The sequence below is a fragment of the Pseudophryne corroboree genome, chromosome 5, assembly GCF_028390025.1.
Source record: "Pseudophryne corroboree isolate aPseCor3 chromosome 5, aPseCor3.hap2, whole genome shotgun sequence".
Taxonomy (NCBI): domain Eukaryota; kingdom Metazoa; phylum Chordata; class Amphibia; order Anura; family Myobatrachidae; genus Pseudophryne; species Pseudophryne corroboree.
Window position 1 is genome coordinate 725,502,325 of NC_086448.1, and position 27,416 is coordinate 725,529,740.

The 27,416-nt window shown below is 48.5% G+C and overlaps 1 protein-coding gene and 1 pseudogene across 1 annotated transcript in view; both read right to left on the minus strand.

Annotated features, from left to right (window-relative positions):
* Positions 1–3,086: 3,086 nt before the first annotated feature.
* The window catches only part of LOC134928363 (tubulin polyglutamylase complex subunit 2-like), a 38,246-nt gene continuing 13,916 nt past the window's right edge, over positions 3,087–27,416 (minus strand). Inside the window, exons 3-6 of the mRNA XM_063924008.1 lie at positions 9,302–9,433; positions 7,762–7,866; positions 5,076–5,239; positions 3,087–3,470 (exon numbers count right to left, since the gene is read on the minus strand). Coding sequence (XP_063780078.1) covers positions 3,249–3,470; positions 5,076–5,239; positions 7,762–7,866; positions 9,302–9,433 — 623 coding nt within the window. The 3' untranslated portion in view covers positions 3,087–3,248. The remainder of the gene's footprint in view (positions 3,471–5,075; positions 5,240–7,761; positions 7,867–9,301; positions 9,434–27,416) is intronic.
* Positions 5,905–6,022, minus strand: LOC134930354 (5S ribosomal RNA; annotated as a pseudogene).

Below are 27,416 nucleotides of genomic sequence, written 5' to 3' on the forward strand. Positions count from 1 at the left end.
CTGCTCAGTGCTGTAACTGCTGGTGCTGAGGAGAATAATCCGCCTCCTTCTCTGTCCGTCCTGCATCTGATGCTGCCCTGCTCAGTGCTGTAACTGCTGGTGTTGAGGAGAATAATCCTCCTCCTTCTCTGCCCCGTCCCGCCTCTGATGCTGCCCTGCTCAGTGCTGTAAATGCTGGTGCTGAGGAGAATAATCCGCCTCCTTCTCTGCCCCGTCCCGCCTCTGATGCTCCCCTCAGTGCTGTAACTGCTGGTGCTGAGGAGAATAATCCACCTCCTTCTCTGCCCCGTCCCGCCTCTGATGCTGCTCTGCTCAGTGCTGTAACTGCTAGTGATGAGAATAATCCGCCTCCTTCTCTGCCCCGTCCCGGCTCTGATGCTCCCCTCAGTGCTGTAACTGCTGGTGCTGAGGAGAATAATCCTCCTCCTTCTCTGCCCCGTCCCGCCTCTGATGCTGCTCTGCTCAGTGCTGTAACTGCTGGTGCTGAGGAGAATAATCCACCTCCTTCTCTGCCCCGTCCCGCCTCTGATGCTGCTCTGCTCAGTGCTGAAACTGCTGGCGCTGAGGAGAATAATCCACCTCCTTCTCTGCCCCGTCCCGCCTCTGATGCTGTCCTGCTCAGTGCTGTAACTGCTGGTGCTGAGGAGAATAATCTGCCTCCTTCTCTGCCTCGTCCCGCCTCTGATGCTGCCCTGCTCAGTGCTGTAACTGCTGGTGCTGAGGAGAATAATCCTCCTCCTTCTCTGCCCCGTCCCACCTCTGATGCTGCCCTGCTCAGTGCTGTAACTGCTGGTGCTGAGGAGAATAATCCTCCTCCTCCTCCTCTACCCCGTCCCGCCTCTGATGCTGTCCTGCTCAGTGCTGTAACTGCTGGTGCTGAGGAGAATAATCCACCTCCTTCTCTGCCCCGTCCCGCCTCTGATGCTGCCCTGCTCAGTGCTGTAACTGCTGGTGCTGAGAATACTCCGCCTCCTTCTCTGTCCGTCCCACCTCTGATACTGCCCTGCTCAGTGCTGTAAATGCTGATGCTGAGGAGAATAATCCACCTCCTTCTCTGCCCCTGTCCCGCCTCTGATGCTGCCCTGCTCAGTGCTGTAACTGCTGGTGCTGAGGAGAATAATCTGCCTCCTTCTCTGCCCCGTCCCGCCTCTGATGCTGCCCTGCTCAGTGCTGTAACTGCTGGTGCTGAGGAGAATAATCTGCCTCCTTCTCTGCCCCGTCCCGCCTCTGATGCTGCCCTGCTCAGTGCTGTAACTGCTGGTGCTAAGGAGAATAATCCTCCTCCTCCTCTACCCCATCCCGCCTCTGATGCTGCCCTGCTCAGTGCTGTAACTGCTGGTGCTGAGGAGAATAATCCACCTCCTCCTCTGCCCCGTCCCGCTTCTGATAATGCTCTGCTCAGTGCTGTAACTGCTGGTGCTGAGGAGAATAATCCGCCTCCTTCTCTGCCCCGTCCCGCCTCTGATGCTGCCCTGCTCAGTGCTGTAACTGCTGGCGCTGAGGAGAATAATCCACCTCCTTCTCTGCCCCGTCCCGCCTCTGATGCTGCCCTGCTCAGTGCTGTAACTGCTGGTGCTGAGGAGAATAATCCGCCTCCTTCTCTGCCCCGTCCCGCCTCTGATGCTGCCCTGCTCAGTGCTGTAACTGCTGGTGCTGAGGAGAATAATCCGCCTCCTTCTCTGCCCCGTCCCGCCTCTGATGCTGTCCTGCTCAGTGCTGTAACTGCTGGTGCTGAGGAGAATAATCCGCCTCCTTCTCTGCCCCGTCCCGCCTCTGATGCTGCCCTGCTCAGTGCTGTAACTGCTGGTGCTGAGGAGAATAATCCGCCTCCTCCCCTGCCCCGTCCCGCCTCTGATGCTGCCCTGCTCAGTGCTGTACATGCTGGTGCTGAGGAGAATAATCCGCCTCCTTCTCTGCCCTGTCCCGCCTCTGATGCTGCCCTGCTCAGTGCTGTAACTGCTGGTGCTGAGGAGAATAATCCCCCTCCTTCTCTGCCCCGTCCCAACTCTGATGCTACCCTGCTCAGTGCTGTAACTGCTGGTGCTGAGGAGAATAATCCGCCTCCTTCTCTGCCCCGTCCCGCCTCTGATGCTGCCCTGCTCAGTGCTGTAACTGCTGGTGCTGAGGAGAATAATCCGCCTCCTTCTCTGCCCCGTCCCGCCTCTGATGCTACCCTGCTCAGAGCTGTAACTGCTGGAACGACAGGCCAAGCTCTGCCCCCTGCATGTTAAATATGTAAGGTCTCCTTGCTTAGCTTCTCGCTCCCCTTATGGCTCGTCACTAGTCATCTCAGCGACCCCGACAACTGTGGATTTTTAAATGTCACCCCTTTCCCATCCCCACCCCTAGGTGTGTCTTACCCCCACAGTGTTTGTTTCCAGATCGTAAGTCATATGTGTACCAAGTTTGGTGTAAATTGCTCCAGGCATTCCAGAGTTATGCTGGAACATACACACATACATAGATCAGATGATAGATAGATATACACAGTATAGCTATAACATTCAAATGTGCCTACACATACACAGAGTAATGGGAGACCGCGCGCCTTTCCGGCTGCCACAGACCTTGTACAGAATGTCCGGCATTAATGAAGGATGGAGTTTTAGGACCATTCATGGTCACTTTTACCATAGACAGAACTGCCGTCCCCCTGTCTAGTGTAGTGGGGACATGTGCTGCAGCCCAGGGCTGAGGCAGGAATAGTGGTATATAACTGTATGAGTCAGGTACTGATATCTACAACCAATGCGCTGTGCTCGTGCAAGGACTCTGATGCACTCAGTAATAAGGGCTACCTATTATCACAAAGGAGATAAAATATGCCAAGGCCACACTAGTAATCTCATTTACACAAACAAGCGTCCACGCCTAGATACAAAAGCAATGACTCCCACACAAACAGCGGACAGCAACAACCTGGCATATCAGTAATGTAACAGTCTACGGACGGCGAGTACAGATCATTAATGTCTCGCCGAGTGATCGGTTCCCTTCATTGGTTCTTCTGTCATTGCAATGACAGTAGCTGCACTGATATATAGTGTATCCATCCTAATTCACAAAGCTAGAGGCCAGCTAAATCATCCAGACAGTATTTGCATTTAATATGAGCAAGCATAAAACAAGAACCAGCCTTTTTACATTTACACAATGGTCAATAGTCACCGCGTATGTCCGCACATACAGTAGGTGGATAAATACATTTATATACAGAGTCACTCCTGTATGCTAGGAGCAGGCAATGTTCATTTCCGGGACACGCCACTAGGGGGTGCTGGGTTTTTGGAGGACGCGAGGGAGGCTTTCTGGTAGCCACTTGGGGGCGCTGGCAGCTTCTTCTTGGTCACTGGGGTTTTATTCTTGCTCTTAAAGATTTTGCTGGGATCCAACTTGTTGATGAAATAATCTTGTTCGTCCGCCAGCTGAGAGGGGTTGAAGGTGATGGGACTGTACATGTTCATCCATTGCTGCCGTAGAGAGATACACATGGTAATATACTCACCGGGCTTATGCAATTTCACCATGAAAACAAACATTATTTAAACATTTGGAACCAAAACAATGTTGTGGCCTTTTTATCCCCGTTGTTAATGCTATTGTCACCCTAGCAACTATCGCCAGACAGAAACCTCTTGGTAAGCCTCAATCACTCCTCCAGGACAGATAAATGTATTGTGCAGATTGCTACGTACCTGAAAGCAGCGCTGTATACCTTTTGGGGGTCATTCCGAGTTGTTCGCTCGCAAGCTGCTTTTAGCAGCTTTGCACACGCTAAGCCGCCGCCTACTGGGAGTGAATCTTAGCTTATCAAAATTGCGAACGAAAGATTAGCAAAATTGCGAATAGACACTTCTTAGCAGTTTCTGAGTAGCTCCACACTTACTCGGCATCTGCGATCAGTTCAGTCAGTTTCGTTCCTGGTTTGACATCACAAACACACCCAGCGTTCGCCCAGACACTCCTCCGTTTCTCCAGCCACTCCCGCGTTTTTCCCAGAAACGGTAGCGTTTTTTCGCACACACCCATAAAACGGCCAGTTTCCGCCCAGAAACACCCACTTCCTGTCAATCACACTACGATCACCAGAACGAAGAAAAAACCTTGTAATGCCGTGAGTAAAATACCTAACTGCATAGCAAATTTACTTGGCGCAGTCGCACTGCGGACATTGCGCATGCGCATTAGCGATTAATCGCTACGTTGCGACAAAAAAATAACGAGCGAACAACTCGGAATGACCCCCTTAGTACATAGTGTTAAGCTGGGAACACACTTTTACAATTCCTCCTACAATTACACGTAGGATAGAAAGTCCCAATGATTCATGCGTGCACACCTATACAATCTACCATGCCATACACAATTCTCGTCTCTCAAATCCACCTGCTGAAAGGACCGTGACTGGAGAAGTACCGGCAGAGGTCCAGGACAGAATGTTCGGTGGTGCCTACACACTTCCAGGTGTGTCACAGAAATTTCAGGGCTTCCATAGACCAGATCAGCAGACGAGACCGGATTTCTTGCGATGATGCTGATCATGAGTGCGTCCACACTCTTACAGCTCACCAAGGGATTGTAAATCTTATGATCTGCGAGATGACTGTACAGGTGTGTACCCAGGTGTACATGAGTGGTGTACAGCTAGTATACACAATTGCTGTGTTAGCAGCCATTGATGCCTGGCATAGCAATATAATTTGCTGCTATTATATTACTATCAGTACTGAGTAATTAGACCATCCTAATCACATCACTAAATCAACCAGCACACCAGTGGTCTTAGATAAGATGGTCAGCCCTTACTGCATTTAGCAAGGGTCACAGAACCTATTGTCATCACTTCTGACAACCGGAGACATATGGACTATCTGCAGATAATGTGGGAGGAGTTAGAATGAGCTGTAGCCAATCAGTATCTCAGCTTCCCATCATGGCCTTCTGCCAAACATTCTGTCTCTTTATTTTACTGCATTGTTTTTTTCTACGCATAACAAACGGCGGTCACCAGAATACATTCCTAAAATGATCAGAGAAAGATCGTTATGGCAGTAACATGGGTTCCGGCTGCTGACCTTGGCCTGCGGGCTGAGCCCGTAGCTGGTGAAGGCATACTGCCACTGTGGGAGGCCGCGGTGACACAAGAGGAGCCGGTAATATGCCGTGAAGGTGTCTGTAAGGAAGTGCCAGTAGAGTGCCCGGTCTAGGAACCAGATGGTTGGATCGGGGATTGCCTGTCCTGGGGGGGGGGGGGGGGGGGCGAGAAACACAGAATTGGTGAACAGCTCGTTATCCTTGTACATCCAAATAGCAGCTAACATTTGCCTTATGGAATGGAGATATCAGTATAACAAAAAAGAAAAGAAGAAAGACTCTTGGTTGGTGCACTCTTAGAAGAATGACATATGTTAATGTATATATGAAAAACTATAAAATATAACTTTTATTGATATATTTAGAATAAAGTCCCTTAAACTAAAGAAAAGGAAAATAGGGGTATATTCATGAATAAATTCATATATTCTCCGATGAATATCGGTTATTAGAACAGGCGGCAGCGGTGACGGAAATAGACCTCACTTAAGAAGTCCTGCAATAGGATGTATTGTGGTACCTGAACCAGCTCTAATGAGTAGGCTCAAAGGTAGGTGTGATAGTGTAACTATTAAGTTGCCAGTGTATACTCAGAGAGATTAGTATACTTCACCAAATTCTGGGTGAAGAAGAGACTGTACATCAGATAGAGTGCTGTGACTCAGTTAGTTACACTAAATACAGGTAAGTTGTCTATATAGGTGGGTAACACATCATATGGAGCTATATTTTGTGTCCAAAGGGTTGGACTAAGGATAGAATGACAGGTTGAATCTGCTGTCAATGTTAGACCAGAGTTATCCTATATCAGACCTACTAAACCGAGTATTCCCAGGTGGTCTCCCACCAGGTACTGACACGGCCCTATGCTGTATAGCTTCCAAGATCGGGCGGGGTTGGGCACATGCAGTATGGTATGATAGTAGGTCATGAACGTATGATTAGCCTCCTCTCCAGAATCATTGATGAGAGTTCAAGAAAATGAGGAAGGGGGAGAAAAAGAGCGGGATCCGCTGTTGGTGTAAAATGGAGTGGAGATATCCTCTTACTCACTGGGCATCTAATCATGGATAATAGGGCCCCCAAACCCCCACCACTATACTCTATATATACCCAACTGCACTGCCCATGCAGGTATTAGTCCTCCAGCTGCTGAAGACTATAAGAAGCAAGAGAGAGTGTACACTGTTATCCTATCGCTCCAGCTGAATAATCTCCTGGTGGAACCTGGCAGGATAGCTGCAACATGGGGGGTTCCAAGCTACATGTGAGCCTGAACCTTCTCTGAGCTAGTAACACTGCGGAAGCTACATGTGAGCCTGAACCTTCTCTGAGCTAGTAACACTGCGGAAGCTACATGTGAGCCTGAACCTTCTCTGAGCTAGTAACACTGCGGAAGCTACATGTGAGCCTGAACCTTCTCTGAGCTAGTAACACTGCGGAAGCTACATGTGAGCCTGAACCTTCTCTGAGCTAGTAACACTGCGGAAGCCCTATGCCCATAAGCTCTCACAGGCCTTGCTGAACAGATGAAGGTCTTGGGGAGGAAAGACTAGGACCACTAGTCTCCGTGTGTATTTATCTGTACATATACTGTGCAGGAGTTGTCTCTTCTATAGGACAGAGGTTCTAGGATCTGTGATGAGGCAATATAGCTTCCATAGTATACCACTGTATGAAAGAAGGGACTCTCAGAGGCTTGCCCCATCAGTAGGCCATCAGGATGACAATTATCTCCCCCATCACATTAAGGAAATGATCACCAGCTAAATGATTACCGAGTATCTCCTATCTCCCTGTAACCCAGTGTACTGCAAAGTCTGAGCGGAACCTGCCTGTTGCAGCCATGTGGTATATCCCCGGGGCATGTCCAGCTCACCCACAGCAGTTAAGGGGTTAAACTAAATCTGTCGGGAGGTATGCTGAACGGGCACTGGCCACTGTTGGCCAACCAGTTGCCCAGGTCACTTCACATACGGGATGATAGTAGACTGAATCCTAAGGATGTCTCCAGCCCCTGAGACTCTAACAGCTTGGCCTGGTGGTTTCTATCCGCTAATGGTAGAGAACCCATCTCTGATCTACTGCACAGGAGACCAGTAACTAGTAATCGGAGTGTTCCCAAAGGGGACAAATCCATTCACCCAGCGATAAATGTGAGCTCTCCTTTGCTGAAGATCAGATCTCTCCATTATTTCTAGTTTTTTGGAATGTAAGAAGCAAGGACTGGACCTGTAACGTGACTACAGAGGTAGAGTCTACAAATGGGCTGTACAGAAGGTGTGTGAGGGATCATGCACACATCAGTCCAGCATACCATTAATGTGCACATTACAGACTGCAGGACTGAGCAGTTTTGCCTCATTTTCCCGTGTGTAATGGGTCACAGCAGCACAATCCCAGATTGCGGACTGTGCATTGGTAGAACTGGCTGCTTGTCTGCATCATCCTTACAGCTGCAATGTGCACAGACCAGACAGAAAACCCATGGTTCACTAATGATAACCTCAGGGCATTGCTGCTCATTATCCATCTATTTCCCTGTTACATCTGTAATATGAGTGACTACAATCGGACATTGCCCTCTAATTGGTGATGAACGCTGCGGGCTTGAGGTTCAATGTTACACAGACCAGGAAATATATAAAAAAAATATCTTCAACCAACCTGGCTTTGAGCTCTTGTAAACCAGACAGACTTTCCCGTCACCGTTACATGGGTCCAGCTCAAAGATCGTGTTCCGGGAATCAAAGTGCGGATGCTCCGGGCAGCCTGAAACAATACAATCCAGGTAAGACCAGAAAAGCCAATTCCTCGCACAGCTTTCCTTTATAAGTGTCCAAACATGCCACTTATCAAAATGAATTAATAATGAAAGTATACTGTATTCTTATTTTTAGACATAAATCTAGTAGGAGAATCTAATGGGCTAAGGCTGGCATCAATGGCGGTGATACTGGTCCAAATACAACAGAGACAACACCTACAATAATATAATGGAACGTGACTGGATCCTTAATGGTAATATTGGAAAAACCAGTCAGGAGATGACCAGTTCCTTCCTCTGTTTGCAGCAACTTTCCTGTAAATTGGGAGAAACCCCCAGGTTTGTGGCCATGTACCCCAGACAAAGGGTAGGAGGAGCATAACTGATTAGACCAGGAAAGCAGAGACAATGAGATCCGGTCACCTTTGTAAAGCACATTGTGCCAGTGGGTGATGAAGGTGCAAGTGTATGTACCATGGGGGTCATTCCGAGTTGATCGCTAGCTGCATTCGTTCGCTGTGCAGCGATGAGGCAAAAAAACCCGGCACTTCTGCGCATGCGTATGCGGCGCAATGCACACGTGCGACGTACTATTACCACGAACGGTGTAGTTTCACACAGGGTCTAGCGAAGCTTTTCAGTCGCACTGCTGGCCGCAGAGTGATTGACATGAAGTGGGCGTTTCTGGATGTCAACTGACTGTTTTCAGGAAGTGTTCGGAAAAAATGCAGGCGTGCCAGGAAAAACGCAGGTGTGACTGGGCGAAAGCAGGGCGTGTTTGTGACGTCAAAACAGGAACTGAGCAGTCTGAAGTCATCGCAAGCGCTGAGTAGGTATTGAGCTACTCTAAAACTGCACAATAAAAACGTAGCCGCTCTGCGATCCTTTCGTTCGCACTTCTGCTAAGCTAAAATACACTCCCAGTGGGAGGCGGCACAGCGTTTGCACGGCTGCTAACAACTGCTAGCGAGCGATCAACTCGGAATGACCACCAATATACAGACAGAACGCTGCATTCACCATGCAGCGTCCTCTGTTCTGCACATTTAGAGTTTAATGTATTTATACATAACAAAAATATGGCAAATGCATCTCCATGATTCCTTTAAGAATCTCCAAAACGAAACCAAGAAGACAGGAGAGACGCGGGTCACACGCCTGCAAGACTCCCATAAAACACACATCTCTGTGCATCTGATAAGTCACCTCCCTGTTCCTTTGCGGTAACGGTCCAGGAGTGCCCATACATTTCCAATACATCTCTACTACATCTAAATCTGTACTGCGACTCTGTACGGACCCAATCGGGATGCTTGTGTGGTGCAACTAACACACATTGCAAAGACAAAAATCAAAGCTCCACTGCGTCCAAGTCATTCCCTAGATCATTCCAAAAGGGTAATTAAATTCCATATTTTGGAGGGCGATTGAATTTTGTACCTTTCTCATCCAGGTCGTCATCCAGGACGGCGAGCGTGGGCGCGTTCGGCAAGGCGTAAGTAGAGGAATTTCTCAGCAGAGTGAGACTGGAAATACCATTGATCACCATGGTCCCCACCTGGATGGCATTATCTGTAAGAGGCACAGGAGAAAAGTTCTGGAGAAACCATGAGCAAATAACGACAGCAGCAAAGACCAACAGCAACGGTCAGGCCCACATCAGGCATAGATTACAGCGATAATATCATACAGATATATGGGATCTAGAATGTGAAATATGCCTGGGACTTGGAGGTTTCATGCTATTTGATGCAAAATGCATTTGAAATAATTCCCGTCTTTTCACCCACTGTGCATGGCATTTCCCTCCTGCTTACCTTGTTTAGCAGAGCTCCTCTATAACTGCAGGAAGAAACAGGATTTTGTACGTTTTGCAGTTTCCCCCCAAAAAAAAGAGATCCTGGAGGAGACGTATCAAACCTCGGAGAGAGATAAAGTACCAACCAATCAGCTCCTAATTGTCATTTTTCAAATACAGCCTGTAACAGGACAGGAGCTGATTGACTGGTATTTTATCTCTCTTTCTCCAAGCTTTGCTAAATCTGCCACCCCCCTCTCAAAGAAGCTTAATCAATATATTAGCAATACCCACTGTGTTTATCCCGAACATCTCATGATTCAGTGTATTCGCCTACATTTATAATTAGAACGACTTCAGCATTTTCCCTGTGTACTAATTAAACATCCATTTGTATTAATTAAACAGAGAACACCGTTAGCACTTGCTAGTGTAACCAGGGCACAGCATTGTACATGCGATCACACAGACCAGATAACGGTAATATGACGTCATACTTTCCCGGTATCGTTACGGAAACGTGCCGTTTATTCTCTGATAGAGGGCAGTACGGTGTAGGCCATAAAATAGATGACAGAGTGGATTTAACTTATCATTACATTTTGGATATTGGATTTTTCAGTATTTTTGAATATTTGCATACCATAGGGAGATCTCGTGGATGGGACCCAAGTCTAAACACAGAACACATTTATGTATCATATACACACAGCCTGAAAGTCATTTTATACAAGATATTTAATCATTTTGTGCATTAAACAAAGTTTACAATAAATGATTATTTTATTTATTTATTAACAGTTTCTTATATAGCGCAGCATATTCCGTTGCGCTTTACAATTAGAATAACAGTAATAGAACAAAACTGAGTAAAAACAGACAGACATAGAGGTAGGAAGGCCCTGCTCGCAAGGTCACAATCTATATAAATCCCTCCCCTGAATGCTGCGGCTATTAAATAACAGAAGACTAAATACAACAGCCTCCTCTATGTATGTACAATGCAGACATCGTAGCTACACACACTTACAAACACGTGATTAGCCCCCCCCCCCCATCGCAAATAGGATGAGCCCTACACAACCAGAGTACCCATATTTCGTCATATATGCATTTTTATTTTTATTTTGCACTGAAACAAGCTGGTACCCCAAAGCCTCCATAAAGCAGGCGCTACAAGGGCCAGCAATCCCTGTGAACTTATGATTCAAAAAAGGCCTCAAAAAGAGTACAGTAATGGGAGTTGTACAAGTAATGTCGAGGCTCTCAGGCGCCCTCACCTGGCAAATGTTGAGCATTGCACCCGTTCTACTACACAGAAAGAGGTACCAGACGACAGAGACATCACGCTATACCTGCTGGGATCCGCTCGTTGAGATGCCAGCGGACAGATGACCGACACTGGAAACTGGCATTCAGTCACTGAAGATCTCGACATCGGAGGGGGTAAGTATTTTTTCGTTCACCGCTCAGTAATGCCCAATACATCCGTGACGTACTTCGCCATGTGCGCACCTGAAATCGCAATTGCGACTCTGTACACACTCCATGAGCTCCGGCATTGCGTCTGAAACATCGGGCCTAGTTCACGTTTGTACGCAAAGCCGGTGTTCACGCAACGGCGCGATTATTGGCACAGCGCGTGCCTTCAGCTGCGATCATGTATGTAGAGAAACATGGTGCCAGTGTCGCTACTGCCGTAGTCAGTCTGTGTAGCCATAGGCTCCATGTTCTGTGTTATTGCGTCGGTGCTGCATGTGCGTACGCAGCTGCTGAGCACTTTGCGATGGCACCGGGGGGGGGGGGGGGGGGGGTCGTCTATATTCTTCGTTGGACGGCAGAGTCACCTGCGATGACTAGCAAGTCCGTAGCATGAAAAATGGCAGCTGTGCAGGCATGTGCTTACAGAGTATACACCTGAGAGTATTACTACATTACTATAAGAAGTCCACTTTTACTGGATCCTGTCCATTAACAGCAACGGCAGAAAACGGCTAAAGGCAGAGTACGATTCAACTCTTCAAAACTCTTCTTGATAACACACAACACGGGGCCTGATTCAGTAAGGATTGCATATTCTAATAATTAACAGAATTTGCAATCCTCCTAGCATGCTGACCACCCATCACTGAGCAAGGCCACCCAGCACGCTGACCACCCATCACTGAGCAAGGCCGCCCAGCACGCTGACCACCCATCACTGAGCAAGGCCGCCCAGCACGCTGACCACCCATCACTGAGCAAGGCCGCCCAGCACGCTGACCAGCCATCACTGAGCAAGGCCGCCCAGCACGCTGACCAGCCATCACTGAGCAAGGCCACCCAGCACGCTGACCACCCATCACTGAGCAAGGCCGCCCAGCACGCTGACCACCCATCACTGAGCAAGGCCGCCCAGCACGCTGACCAGCCATCACTGAGCAAGGCCACCCAGCACGCTGACCACCCATCACTGAGCAAGGCCGCCCAGCACGCTGATCACCCATCACTGAGCAAGGCCGCCCAGCACGCTGACCAGCCATCACTGAGCAAGGCCGCCCAGCACGCTGACCACCCATCACGGAGCAAGGCCGTCCAGCACGCTGACCATCCATCACTGAGCAAGGCCGCCCAGCACGCTGACCACCCATCACTGAGCAAGGCCGCCCAGCACGCTGACCACCCATCACTGAGCAAGGCCGCCCAGCACGCTGACCACCCATCACGGAGCAAGGCCGTCCAGCACGCTGACCATCTATCACTGAGCAAGGCCGCCCAGCACGCTGACCGCCCCTTCCCCAGTTTAACAAGCAGAAATTGCATCTACAAACAGCATAAATATATAATTCTTCCTCTAGTTACCATATACCCTATTTTCTGTATTATTCCTAAACACCACAAAGCGGAGAGCCCTGGTAAAAAGAGTTTGTACAATTGCCAACGGTATTAAAGTTCCAGGTGTCGGTTTAAATAAGATTTTACTTACCGATAAATCTATTTCTCATAGTCCGTAGTGGATGCTGGGGACTCCGTCAGGACCATGGGGAATAGCGGCTCCGCAGGAGACAGGGCACAAAAGCAAGCTTTTAGGATCACATGGTGTGTACTGGCTCCTCCCCCTATGACCCTCCTCCAAGCCTCAGTTAGGTACTGTGCCCGGACGAGCGTACACAATAAGGAAGGATCTTGAATCCCGGGTAAGACTCATACCAGCCACACCAATCACACCGTACAACTTGTGATTTGAACCCAGTTAACAGTATGATAACAATGAAGTAGCCTCTAAAAAAGATGGCTCACAACAAAAATAACCCGATTTTTTTGTAACAATAACTATGTACAAGTAATGCAGACAATCCGCACTTGGGATGGGCGCCCAGCATCCACTACGGACTATGAGAAATAGATTTATCGGTAAGTAAAATCTTATTTTCTCTAACGTCCTAGTGGATGCTGGGGACTCCGTCAGGACCATGGGGATTATACCAAAGCTCCCAAACGGGCGGGAGAGTGCGGATAACTCTGCAGCACCGAATGAGAGAACTCCAGGTCCTCCTCAGCCAGGGTATCAAATTTGTAGAATTTAGCAAACGTGTTTGCCCCTGACCAAGTAGCTGCTCGGCAAAGTTGTAAAGCCGAGACCCCTCGGGCAGCCGCCCAAGATGAGCCCACCTTCCTTGTGGAATGGGCATTTACAGATTTTGGCTGTGGCAGGCCTGCCACAGAATGTGCAAGCTGAATTGTACTACAAATCCAACGAGCAATAGTCTGCTTAGAAGCAGGAGCACCCAGCTTTTTGGGTGCCTACAATATAAACAGCAAGTCAGACTTTCTGACTCCAGCCGTCCTGGAATTATATATATATATATATATATATATTTTCAGGGCCCTGACAACGTCTAGCAACTTGGAGTCCTCCAAGTCCCTAGTAGCCGCAGGCACCACAATAGGTTGTTTCAGGTGAAACGCTGACACCACCTTAGGAAGAAACTGGGGACGAGTCCGCAGTTCTGCCCTGTCCGAATGGAAAATCAAATATGGGCTTTTGTAAGACAAAGCCGCCAATTTTGACAATCGCCTGGCCGAGGCCAGGGCCAACAGCATGGTCACTTTCCATGTGAGATATTTCAAATCCACAGATTTGAGTGGTTCAAACCAATATGATTTGAGGAATCCCAACACTACGTTGAGATCCCACGGTGCCACTGGAGGCACACAAGGGCTGTATATGCAATACTCCCTTGACAAACGTCTGGACTTCAGGAACTGAAGCCAATTTTTTCTGGAAGAAAATCTATAGGGCCGAAACTTGAACCTTAATGGACCCCAATTTGAGGCTCATAGACACTCCTGTTTGCAGGAAGTGCAGAAATCGACCTAGTTGAAATTTTTTCGTGGGGCCTTCCTGGCCTCACCCACGCAACATATTTTTACCACATGTGGTGATAACGTTGTGCGGTCACCTCCTTCCTGGCTTTGACCAGGGTAGGTATGACCTCTTCCGGAATGCCTTTTCCCTTAGGATCCGGCGTTCAAACCGCCATGCCGTCAAATGCAGTCGCGGTAAGTCTTGGAACAGACAAGGTCCCTGCTGGAGCAGGTCCTTTCTTAAAGGCCGATGCCACGGTTTCTCTTGGAACAGACATGGTACTTGCTGAAAGCAAATCCCTTCTTAGCTCCCGAGGCCATTAGTCCTCTGTGAGCATCTCTTGAAGTTCCGGTTACCAAGTCCCTCTTGGCCAATCCGGAGCCACGAGTATAGTTCTTACTCCTCTATGTCTTATAATTCTCAATACCTTGGTTATGAGAAGCAGAGAAGGGAACACATACACCGACTGTTACACCCACGGTGTTACCAGGACGTCCACAGCTATCGCCTGAAGGTCTCGTGACCTGGCGCAATACCTGTCCCATTTTTTTGTTCGGGCGGGACGCCATCATGTCCACCTTTGGTCTTTCCCAACGGTTCACAATCATGCGGAAAACTTCCCGATGAAGTTCCCACTCTCCCGGGTGGAGGTCGTGCCTGCTGAGGAAGTCTGCTTCCCAGTCATCCACTCCCGGAATGAACACTGCTGACAGTGCTATCACATGATTTTCCGCCTAGCGAAAAATCCTTGCAGTTTTGCCACTGCCCTCCTGCTTCTTGTGCCGCCCTTTCTGTTTACGTGGGCGACTGCCGTGATGTTATCCCACTGGATCAATACCGGCTGACCTTGAAGCAGAGGTCTTGCTAAGCTTAGAGCATTATAAATTTGCTCTTAGCTCCAGTATATTTATGTGGAGAGAATTCTCCAGACTTGATCACACTCCTTGTGTGACTGCTCCCCAGCCTCTCAGGCTGGCCTCCGTGGTCACGAACATCCAATCCTGAATGCCGAATCTGCGGCCCTCTAGAAGATGAGCACTCTGTAATCACCACAGGAGAGACACCCTTGTCCTTGGATATAGGGTTATCCGCTGATGCATCTGAAGATGCGATCCGGACCATTTGTCCAGCAGATCCCACTGAAGAGTTCTTGCGTGAAATCTGCCGAATGGAAGCGCTTCGTAATAAGCCACCATTTTTACCAGGACTCTTGTGCAATGATGCACTGACACTTTTCCTGGTTTTAGGAGGATCCCGATTAGCTCGGATAACTCCCTGGCTTTCTCCTCTGGGAGAAACACCTTTTTCTGGACTGTGTCCAGAATCATCCCTAGGACCAGCAGACGTGTCGTCGGAACAACTGCGGTTTTGGAATATTTAGAATCCACCCGTGCTGTCGTAGAACTACTTGAGATAGTGCTACTCCGACCTCCAACTGTTCTCTGGACCTTGTTCTTATCAGGAGGTCGTCCATTTTCTTTGAAGACGAATCCTCCTTTCGGTCATTACCTTGGTAAGGACCCGGGGTGCCTTGGACAATCCAACGGCATCGTCTTGAAACTGATAGTGACAGTTCTGTACCACGAACCTGAGGTACCCTTGGTGAGAAAAGGCAAATTTTGGGACATGGAGGTAAGCATCCCTGATGTCCCGGGACACCATATAGTCCCCTTGTTCTTTGCTATCACTGCTCTGAGTGACTCCATCTGGATTTGAACCCTTGTAAGTGTTCAAATTTTTCAGATTTAGAATAGGTCTCACCTAGCCTTCAGTACCACCATATAGTGTGGAGTAATACCCCTTTCCTTGTTGTCGGAGGGGTAAATTTATTATCACCTGCTGGGAATACAGCTTGTGAATTGTTTTCAATACTGCCTCCCTGTCGGAGGGAGACATTGGTACAGCAGACTACAGGAACCTGCGAGGGGGGAAACCTCTCGACATTCCAATCTGTACCCCTTGGATACTACTTGTAGGATCCAGGGGTCCTGTACGGTCCCAGCGTCATGCTGAGAACTTGGTAGAAGCGGTGGAGGGCTTCTGTTCCTGGGAATGGGCTGCCTGCTGCAGTCTTCTTCGCTTTCCTCTATCCCTGGGCAGATATGACTCTTATAGGGACGAAAGGACTGAGGCTGAAAAGACGGTGTCTTTTTCTGCAGAGATGTGACTTAGGGTAAAAAACGGTGGATTTTCCAGCAGTTGCCCTGGCCACCAGGTCCCATGGACCGACCCCAAATAACTCCTCCCCTTTATACGGCAATACATCTTTGTGCCGTTTGGAATCTGCATCACCTGACCACTGTCGTGTCCATAAACATCTTCTTGCAGATATGGACATCGCATTTACTCTTGATGCCAGAGTGCAAATATCCCTCTGCGCATCTCGCATATATAGAAATGCATCCTTTAAATGCTCTATAGTCAATAAAATACTGTCCCTGTCAAAGGTATCAATATTTTTAGTCAGGGAATCCGACCAAGCCACCTCAGCTCTGCACATCCAGGCTGAGGCGATCGCTGGTCGCAGTATAACACCAGCATGTGTGTGTATACTTTTTAGGATATTTTTCAGCCTCCTATCAGCTGGCTCCTTAAGTACGGCCCTATCCGTAGATGGTACCGCCACTTGTTCTGATAAGCGTGTGAGCGCCTTATCCACCCTGAGGGGTGTTTCCCACCGCGCCTTAACTTCTGGCGGGAAAGGGTATACCGCCAATAATTTTCTATCGGGGGAAACCCACGCATCATCACACACTTCATTTAATTTATCTGATTCAGGAAAAACTACAGGTAGTTTTTTCACCTCACACATAATACCCTTTTTTGTGGTACTTGGAGTATCAGAAATATGTAACACCTCCTTCATTGCCCTTAACGTGTGGCCCTAAAAGAAAATACGTTTGTTTCTTCACCGTCGACACTGAAATCAGTGTCCGTGTCTGGGTCTGAATAAGCCATCCATTCCGGTGTCGACTCCCTAGAGAGTGACATCACCATTACAGGCAATTTGCTCCGCCTCCTCACCAATATTTTCCTCATACATGTCGACACACACGTACCGACATACAGCACACACATAGGGAATGCTCTGATAGAGGACAGGACCCACTAGCCCTTTGGGGAGACAGAGGGAGAGTTTGCCAGCACACACCAAAACGCTATAATTATCCAGGGACAACCTTTATATAAGTGTTCCTCCCTTATAGCATTTTAATATATATACATATCGCCAAATCAGTGCCCCCCCTCTCTGTTTTAACCCTGTTTCTGTAGTGCAGTGCAGGGGAGAGCATGGGAGCCTTCCCACCAGCCTTTCTGTGAGGGAAAATGGCGCTGTGTGCTGAGGAGAATAGGCCCCGCCCCCTTTTCGGCGGGCTTCTTCTCCGGAGTTTTAGATATCTGGCAGGGGTTAAATACAGCCATATAGCCTCAAGGGCTATATGTGATGTATTTTTCGCCATACAGGTATTATACATTGCTGCCCAGGGCGCCCCCCCCAGCGCCCTGCACCCTCCGTGACCGCTGTGTGAAGTGTGCTGACAACAATGGCGCACAGCTGCAGTGCTGTGCGCTACCTGATGAAGACTGAGAGTCTTCTGCCGCCTGGTTCCGGACCTCTTCATCTTCAGCGTCTGCAAGGGGGGTCGGCGGCGCGGCTCCGGGACGAACCCCAGGGCGAGCCCTGTGTTCCGACTCCCTCTGCAGCTATGTCCAGTAGCCTAAGAATCCAATCCATCCTGCACGCAGGTGAGTTGAAAATCTCTCCCCTAAGTCCCTCGATGCAGTGAGCCTGTTGCCAGCAGGACTCACTGAAAATAAAGAACCTAAAAACTTTTTCTAAGTAACTCTTTAAGAGAGCCACCTAGATTGCACCCTTCTCGGCCGGGCACAAAAACCTAACTGAGGCTTGGAGGAGGGTCATAGGGGGAGGAGCCAGTACACACCATGTGATCCTAAAAGCTTGCTTTTGTGCCCTGTCTCCTGCGGAGCCGCTATTCCCCATGGTCCTGACGGAGTCCCCAGCATCCACTAGGACGTTAGAGAAATAACTAAACCCCAACTGGGAGGATTTCTGCTCAGTAAGCAGGTGATGGGTCACACTGCACAGGATAGCAGTAATAAACTGCAAGATACTGGGTGTGGTTCTAAGGTGGTCGCACATGCGTTCCTGCTGTAATGGCATACGCATACTATGTCCGCCTCCCCTCTCCTCCTAGCCCCTCACTGGCTCCCCTTCCCTTCCCGAATCCAATTCAAGCTTCTCACACTCAATTACAAAGCCCTTACCCACTCCTCTCTCATTCACATCTCTGACCTTATCTCCCTTTACTCTCCCACCCGTCCTCTTCGCTCTGCTAATGTACGCCGACTCTCCTGCCGACTGATTACTTCCCACTCCTACCTCCAAGATTTCTCACGTGCTGCTCCATTTCTCTGGAATTCTTTACCTCTCTCCATCAGACTCTCCACCTCTCTACAAAACTTCAAACGGGCTCTCAAGACCCACTTCTTTACCAAACCCAGCCGTCTTTCATCCTAAGCCCTCTGTGGCCCACGCTCACTGTTTACCCCATCTGTGTCACCCCTGTCTGTCTGCTCCTCCCCTTTAGAATGTAAGCTCTCACAAGCAGGGCCCTCTTGCCTCATGTGCTTATCCTTCTCTTAGTTACAAATCATGCAGCTTTCTGCCATCTGATACTTATTTCAGTATCACCTGCTGATATGTAGCTATATTGTACTTGTCCTATATTGTCTTCAATTGTAAGTTGCTGCTTTCCTGTTTTGATTATTTGTTTACGCTGCGGAACCCTTGTGGTGCCAATATATATATATATATATATATATATATATATATATATATATATATATATATATATATATATATATATATATACATACACACATACAAATCCCTGCACTCTCACGCAACTCTGCCAACAACTGGGGTGCCAATCAGAGTCCGACCCACATAGAGGTGGTACCCATAGTACAATACAGGATTATCCACCTAGTGGAACAGATAGCACTCTCCAGACTTTACTTCAATAAATCAGCAAAAAAAGTTTTTAATGTAAAGGTAATCTCACAGTTCCAATGTAATATCCATTTCTGACGTTTCGGTCCACACCAGGACCTTTGTCAAGGAGTTACAGCGTGGTCACAGCAGTCATCATCACAGTGTGGTCAGCATATTTGGTAACTGTTATTACAGAGATGTTGCCTCACCGGCACCCATTAAGTATCCAGCTAAGGGCGCCAGTCCCGCCCCCACACTTACAGGAAGTGGGGTGGAACGCATGGCTGAGCCGCAAGCATCACTTCCTGATTCACAGGAAGTGTGCTGCGTCCATGTGTGTGATAATATAATTATTATGGGAATAATTATGTATTTTTCTTGTTTCCCCACCTAGCGTGCTGTTGTCCCACCGTTTCTTATGTCTTTGTGTACTGCGGTACAGTACCAATATAGTGACCTTACCGGCCTCTATTATACCCAGCTAAGATCGGAATTTGATGATACACTGGTTATGCTTATTATACTTACTAAATGCCCTGTGAAAGTATATCATGGCGGGAGGCAGAATATGAGCTGGATTGCGGTGGGTAATCTGCCCATCACTGCCGGTCTCATATCTGCCCATTAGCCAGTAATGCACATGAGTGTTATAAACTAATTTATTGATGTGGTACCCTATATATTGCTATGATGTCTGTGATACACTCCAATTAACCGCGGTGGGTAATCCCCCCAGCGCCGCTGGTACCACATCTGCTCAGTAATTAGTTACAAGTAGTTACACTCCATGCAATACACCATTGATAAGCTAACCAGTATTCCACTTCACTAATAAAGTAATCTATGTACTATTGCCATGTGCTAACGGTGACCGCTACTGTGGATAATGGAACTATAGCCCACTCCCGGCAACCCCCGGAAGTGACGTGTGCGCTCCAGCACAGACTTCCGGGTTGCGTTCCACGGCGCGCCCGATGCACCGATATCACACACATGGACGCAGCACACTTCCTGAGAATCAGGAAGTGATGCTTGCGGCTCAGCCATGCGTTCCACCCCACTTCCTGTAAGTGTGGCGGCGGGACTGGCGCCCTTAGCTGGATACTTAATGGGGGCCGGTGAGGCAACATCTCTGTAATAACAGTTACGAAATATGCTGACCATGCTGTGATGATGACTGCTGTGACCACGCTGTAACTCCTTGACAAAGGTCCTGGTGTGGACCGAAACGTCGGAAATAGATATTACATTGGAACTGTGAGATTACCTTTACATTAAAAACTTTTTTTGCTAATTTATTGAAGTAAAGTCTGGAGAGTGCTATCTGCTCCACTAGGTGGATAATCCTGTATATATATATATATATATATATATATATATATATATATATATATATATATATATATATATATATATATATATATATATATATATAATAAGAATTTACTTACCGATAATTCTATTTCTCGTAGTCCGTAGTGGATGCTGGGGACTCCGTAAGGACCATGGGGAATAGCGGCTCCGCAGGAGACTGGGCACAAAAGTAAAGCTTTAGAACTACCTGGTGTGCACTGGCTCCTCCCCCTATGACCCTCCTCCAAGCATCAGTTAGGATACTGTGCCCGGACGAGCGTACACAATAAGGAAGGATTTTGAATCCCGGGTAAGACTCATACCAGCCACACCAATCACACCATATAACTTGTGATCTAAACCCAGTTAACAGCATGATAACAGAGGAGCCTCTAGAAAAGATGGCTCACTACAGCAATAACCCGATTTTTTGGTAACAATAACTATGTACCAGTATTGCAGACAATCCGCACTTGGGATGGGCGCCCAGCATCCACTACGGACTACGAGAAATAGAATTATCGGTAAGTAAATTCTTATTTTCTCTAACGTCCTAAGTGGATGCTGGGGACTCCGTAAGGACCATGGGGATTATACCAAAGCTCCCAAATGGGCGGGAGAGTGCGGATGACTCTGCAGCACCAAATGAGAGAACTCCAGGTACTCCTCAGCCAGGGTATCAAATTTGTAGAATTTTACAAACGTATTTGCTCCTGACCAAGTAGCTGCTCGGCAAAGTTGTAAAGCCGAGACCCCTCGGGCAGCCGCCCAAGATGAGCCCACCTTCCTTGTGGAATGGGCTTTTACAGATTTTGGCTGTGGCAGGCCTGCCACAGAATGTGCAAGCTGAATTGTACTACAAATCCAACGAGCAATAGTCTGCTTAGAAGCAGGAGCACCCAGCTTGTTGGGTGCATACAGAATAAACAACGAGTCAGATTTTCTGACTCCAGCCGTCCTGGAAACCTATATTTCCAGGGCTCTGACAACGTCTAGCAATTTGGAGTCCTCCAAGTCCCTAGTAGCCGCAGGCACCACAATAGGTTGATTCAGGTGAAACGCTGAAAACCACCTTAGGGAGAAACTGAGGACAAGTCTTCAATTCCGCCCTGTCCGAATGGAAAATCAGATGAGGGCTTTTACAGGATAAAGCCGCCAATTCTGACACGCACCTGGCCCAGGCCAGGGCCAACAGCATGACCACTTTCCATGTGAGATATTTTAACTCCACATATTTAAGTGGTTCAAACCAATGTGACTTTTGGAACCCAAAAACTACATTTAGATCCCAAGGTGCCACTGGAGGCACAAAAGGAGGCTGTATATACAGTACCCCTTTCACAAACGTCTGAACTTCAGGGACTGAAGCTAGTTCTTTTTGGAAGAAAATTGACAGGGCCGAAATTTGAACCTTAATGGACCCCCATTTCAGGCCCATAGACACTCCTGTTTGCAGGAAATGTAGGAATCGACCTAGTTGAAAATTCCTCCGTCGGGGCCTTACTGGCCTCGCACCACGCAACATATTTTCGCCAAATGCGGTGATAATGTTTTGCGGTTATATCTTTCCTGGCTTTGATCAGGATAGGAATGACTTCATCCGGAATGCCTTTCTCCTTCAGGATCCGGCGTTCAACCGCCATGCCGTCAAACGCAGCCGCGGTAAGTCTTGGAACAGACAGGGTCCTTGCTGGAGCAGGTCCCTTCTTAGAGGTAGAGGCCACGGATCCTCCGTGATCATCTCTTGAAGTTCCGGTTACCAAGTCCTTCTTGGCCAATCCGGAGCCACGAATATAGTGCTTACTCCTCTCCATCTTATAATTCTCAGTACCTTGGGTATGAGAGGCAGAGGAGGGAACACATACACTGACTGGTACACCCACTGTGTTACCAGAGCGTCCACAGCTATTGCCTGAGGGTCCCTTGACCTGGCGCAATACTTGTCGAGTTTTATAAACATGTGGAAGACTTCTGGGTGAAGTCCCCACTCTCCCGGGTGGAGGTCGTGTCTGCTGAGGAAGTCTGCTTCCCAGTTGTCCACTCCCGGAATGAATACTGCTGACAGTGCTATCACATGATTTTCCGCCCAGCGAAGAATCCTTGCAGCTTCTGCCATTGCCCTCCTGCTTCTTGTGTCACCCTGTCTGTTTACGTGGGTGACTGCCGTGATGTTGTCCGAATGGATCAACTCCGGGTGACCTTGAAGCAGAGGTCTAGCTGAGCTTAGAGCATTGTAAATGGCCCTTAGTTTCAGGATATTTATGTGAAGTGATGTCTCCAGGCTTGACCATAAGCTCTGGAAATTCCTTCCCTGTGTGACTGCTCCCCAGCCTCGCAGGCTGGCATCCGTGGTCACCAGGACCCAGTCCTGAATGTGCGGCCCTCTAGAAGATGAGCACTCTGCAACCACCACAGGAGAGACACCCTTGTGCTTGGTGACAGGGTTATCCGCTGATGCATCTGAAGATGCGACCCGGACCATTTGTCCAGCAGGTCCCACTGGAAAGTTTTCGCGTGGAATCTGCCGAATGGGATTGCTTCGTAGGAAGCCACCATTTTTCCCAGAACCATTTCATTGATGTACTGAGACTTGGCTCGGTTATAGGAGGTTCCCGACTAGCTCGGATAACTCCCTGACTTTCTCCTCCGGGAGAAACACCTTTTTCTGGACTGTGTCCAGGATCATCCCTAGGAACAGAAGACGAGTCGTCGGAATCAGCTGCGATTTTGGAATATTGAGAATCCAATCGTGCTGCCGCAACACTACCTGAGATAGTGCTACACCGACCTCCAACTGTTCCCTGGATCTTACCCTTATCAGGGAATCGTCCAAGTAAGGGATAACTAAAATTCCCTTCATTCGAAGGAGTATCATCATTTCGGCCATTACCTTGGTAAAGACCCGGGGTGCCGTGGACCATCCATACGGCAGCGTCTGAAACTGATAGTGACAGTTCTGTACCATAAACCTGAGGTACCCTTGGTGAGAAGGGTAAATTGAGACATGAAGGTAAGCATCCTTGATGTCCCGAGACATCATGTACTCCCCTTCTTCCAGGTTCGCAATCACTGCTCTGAGTGACTCAATCTTGAATTTGAACCTCCGTATGTAAGTGTTCAAGATTTTAGATTTAGAATCGGTCTCACTGAGCCGTCCGGCTTCGGTACCACAACAGTGTGGAATAATACCCCGTTCCCTGTTGCAGGAGGGGTACCTTGATTATCACCTGCTGGGAATACAGCTTGTGAATGGCTTCCAAAACTGCCTCCCTGTCAGAAGGAGACATCGGTAAAGCCGACTTTAGGAAGCGGCGAGGGGGAGACGTCTCGAATTCCAATTTGTACCCCTGAGATATCACCTGAAGGATCCAGGGGTCTACTTGCGAGTGAGCCCACTGCGCGCTGAAATTCATTGAGACGGGCCCCCACCGTGCCTGATTCTGCTTGTAAAGCCCCAGCGTCATATTGAGGGCTTGGCAGAGGCGGGAGAGGGCTTCTGTTCCTGGGAACTGGCTGATTTCTGCAGCCTTTTTCCTCTCCCTCTGTCACGGGCCAGAAATGAGGAACCTTTTGCCCGCTTGCCCACGAAAGGACTGCGCCTGATAATACGGCGTCTTCTTATGTTGAGAGGCGACCTGGGGTACAAACGTGGATTTCCCAGCTGTTGCCGTGGCCACCAGGTCTGAAAGACCGACCCCAAATAACTCCTCCCCTTAATAAGGCAATACTTCCAAATGCCGTTTGGAATCCGCATCACCTGACCACTGTCGTGTCCATAACCCTCTACTGGCAGAAATGGACAACGCACTTAGACTTGATGCCAGTCGGCAAATATTCCGCTGTGCATCACGCATATATAGAAATGCATCTTTTTATAGGCAATAATATACTGTCCCTATCTAGGGTATCAATATTTTCAGTCAGGGAATCCGACCACGCCAACCCAGCACTGCACATCCAGGCTGAGGCGATTGCTGGTCGCAGTATAACACCAGTATGTGTGTAAATACATTTTAGGATACCCTCCTGCTTTCTATCAGCAGGATCCTTAAGGGCGGCCATCTCAGGAGAGGGTAGAGCCCTTGTTCTTACAAGCGTGTGAGCGCTTTATCCACCCTAGGGGGTGTTTCCCAACGCACCCTAACCTCTGGCGGGAAAGGATATAATGCCAATAACATTTTAGAAATTATCAGTTGTTATCGGGGGAAACCCACGCATCATCACACACCTCATTTAATTTCTCAGATTCAGGAAAACTACAGGTAGTTTTTCCTCACCGAACATAATACCCCTTTTTGGTGGTACTCGTATTATCAGAAATGTGTAAAACATTTTTCATTGCCTCAATCATGTAACGTGTGGCCCTACTGGAAGTCACATTTGTCTCTTCACCGTCGACACTGGAGTCAGTATCCGTGTCGGCGTCTATATCTGCCATCTGAGGTAACGGGCGCTTTAGAGCCCCTGACGGCCTATGAGACGTCTGGACAGGCACAAGCTGAGTAGCCGGCTGTCTCATGTCAACCACTGTCTTTTATACAGAGCTGACACTGTCACGTAATTCCTTCCAACAATTCATCCACTCAGGTGTCGACCCCCTAGGGGGTGACATCACTATTACAGGCAATCTGCTCCGTCTCCACATCATTTATCTCCTCATACATGTCGACACAAACGTACCGACACACAGCACACACACAGGGAATGCTCTGATAGAGGACAGGACCCCACTAGCCCTTTGGGGAGACAGAGGGAAAGTTTGCCAGCACACACCAGAGCGCTATATATATATACAGGGATAACCTTATATAAGTGTTTTTCCCCTTATAGCTGCTGTATTTTTAATACTGCGCGTAATTAGTGCCCCCCTCTCTTTTTTAACCCTTTCTGTAGTGTAGTGACTGCAGGGGAGAGCCAGGGAGCTTCCCTCCAACGGAGCTGTGAGGGAAAATGGCGCCAGTGTGCTGAGGAGATAGGCTCCGCCCCCTTCTCGGCGGCCTTATCTCCCGTTTTTCTGTGTATTCTGGTAGGGGTTAAATTCATCCATATAGCCCAGGAGCTATATGTGATGCATTTTTTTGCCATCCAAGGTGTTTTTATTGCGTCTCAGGGCGCCCCCCCCAGCGCCCTGCACCCTCAGTGACCGGAGTGTGAAGTGTGCTGAGAGCAATGGCGCACAGCTGCAGTGCTGTGCGCTACCTTGTTGAAGACAGGACGTCTTCTGCCGCCGATCTTCCGGACCTCTTCTGTCTTCTGGCTCTGTAAGGGGGCCGGCGGCGCGGCTCTGGGACCTATCCATGGCTGGGCCTGTGATCGGTCCCTCTGGAGCTAATGTCCAGTAGCCTAAGAAGCCCAATCCACTCTGCACGCAGGTGAGTTCGCTTCTTCTCCCCTTAGTCCCTCGATGCAGTGAGCCTGTTGCCAGCAGGTCTCACTGAACATAAAAAACCTAAAACTAAACTTTTCACTAAGCAGCTCAGGAGAGCCACCTAGTGTGCACCCTTCTCGTTCGGGCACAAAAATCTAACTGAGGCTTGGAGGAGGGTCATAGGGGGAGGAGCCAGTGCACACCAGGTAGTTCTAAAGCTTTACTTTTGTGCCCAGTCTCCTGCGGAGCCGCTATTCCCCATGGTCCTTACGGAGTCCCCAGCATCCACTTAGGACGTTAGAGAAATATATATATATATATATTAAATCTATTTCTCCTAGTCCGTAGAGGATGCTGGGGACTCCGTAAGGACCATGGGGTATAGATGGGCTCCGCAGGAGATAGGGCACCTAAAAAGAACTTTGACTATGGGTGTGCACTGGCTCCTCCCTCTATGCCCCTCCTCCAGACCTCAGTTAGAGAACTGTGCCCAGAGGAGATGGACAATACAAGGCAGGATTTAGCAATCCAAGGGCAAGATTCATACCAGCCCACACCAATCATACCATGTAACCTGGAACATACATAACCAGTTAACAGTATGAACAAAAATAACAGTAACGATCCTAGACCGATGTCAACTGTAACATAACCCTTATGTAAGCAACAACTATATACAAGTCTTGCAGAGTTTCCGCACTGGGACGGGCGCCCAGCATCCTCTACGGACTAGGAGAAATAGATTTACCGGTAGGTTTAAAATCTTATTTTCTCTTTCGTCCTAGAGGATGCTGGGGACTCCGTAAGGACCATGGGGTTTATACCAAAGCATCCAATCGGGCGGGAGAGTGCGTATGACTCTGCAGCACCGACTGAGCAAACGCTAGGTCCTCATCAGCCAGGGTATCAAACTTGTAGAATTTAGCAAAAGTGTTTGACCCCGACCAAGTCGCCGCTCTGCAAAGTTGTAATGCCGAGACGCCTCGGGCAGCCGCCCAAGAAGAGCCCACCTTCCTAGTGGAATGGGCCTTAACCGAATTTGATACCGGCAATCCAGCCGTAGAGTGAGCCTGCTGAATCGTATTACAGATCCAGCGAGCAATAGTCTGCTTTGAAGCAGGAGTGCCAATCTTATTGGCCGCATACAGGACAAACAGAGCCTCTGTTTTCCTAATTCTAGCCGTCCTGGCTACATAAATCTTTAAGGCCCTGACTACTTCTAGGGATCTGGAATCCTCCAGGTCACCGGTAGCCACAGGCACCACAATAGGTTGATTCATATGGAACGAAGAAACCACTTTAGGCAAAAATTGCGGACGTGTCCTCAATTCAGCGTGATCCACATGATAAATCAAGTAGGGGCTCTTGTGTGAGAGAGCCGCCAATTCTGACACTCGCCTTGCTGATGCTAAGGCCAACAACATGACCACCTTCCAAGTAAGAAATTTCAACTCAACCTTGTTAAGCGGTTCAAACCAGTGTGATTTTAGGAACTGCAACACCACGTTCAGGTCCCATGGTGCCACTGGAGGCACAAAAGGGGGCTGGATGTGCAGCACTCCCTTTACAAACGTCTGGACTTCTGGAAGAGAAGCCAATGCCTTCTGAAAGAAAATCGAGAGGGCCGAAATCTGTACCTTAACCGAGCCTAATTTCAGGCCCATATCCACT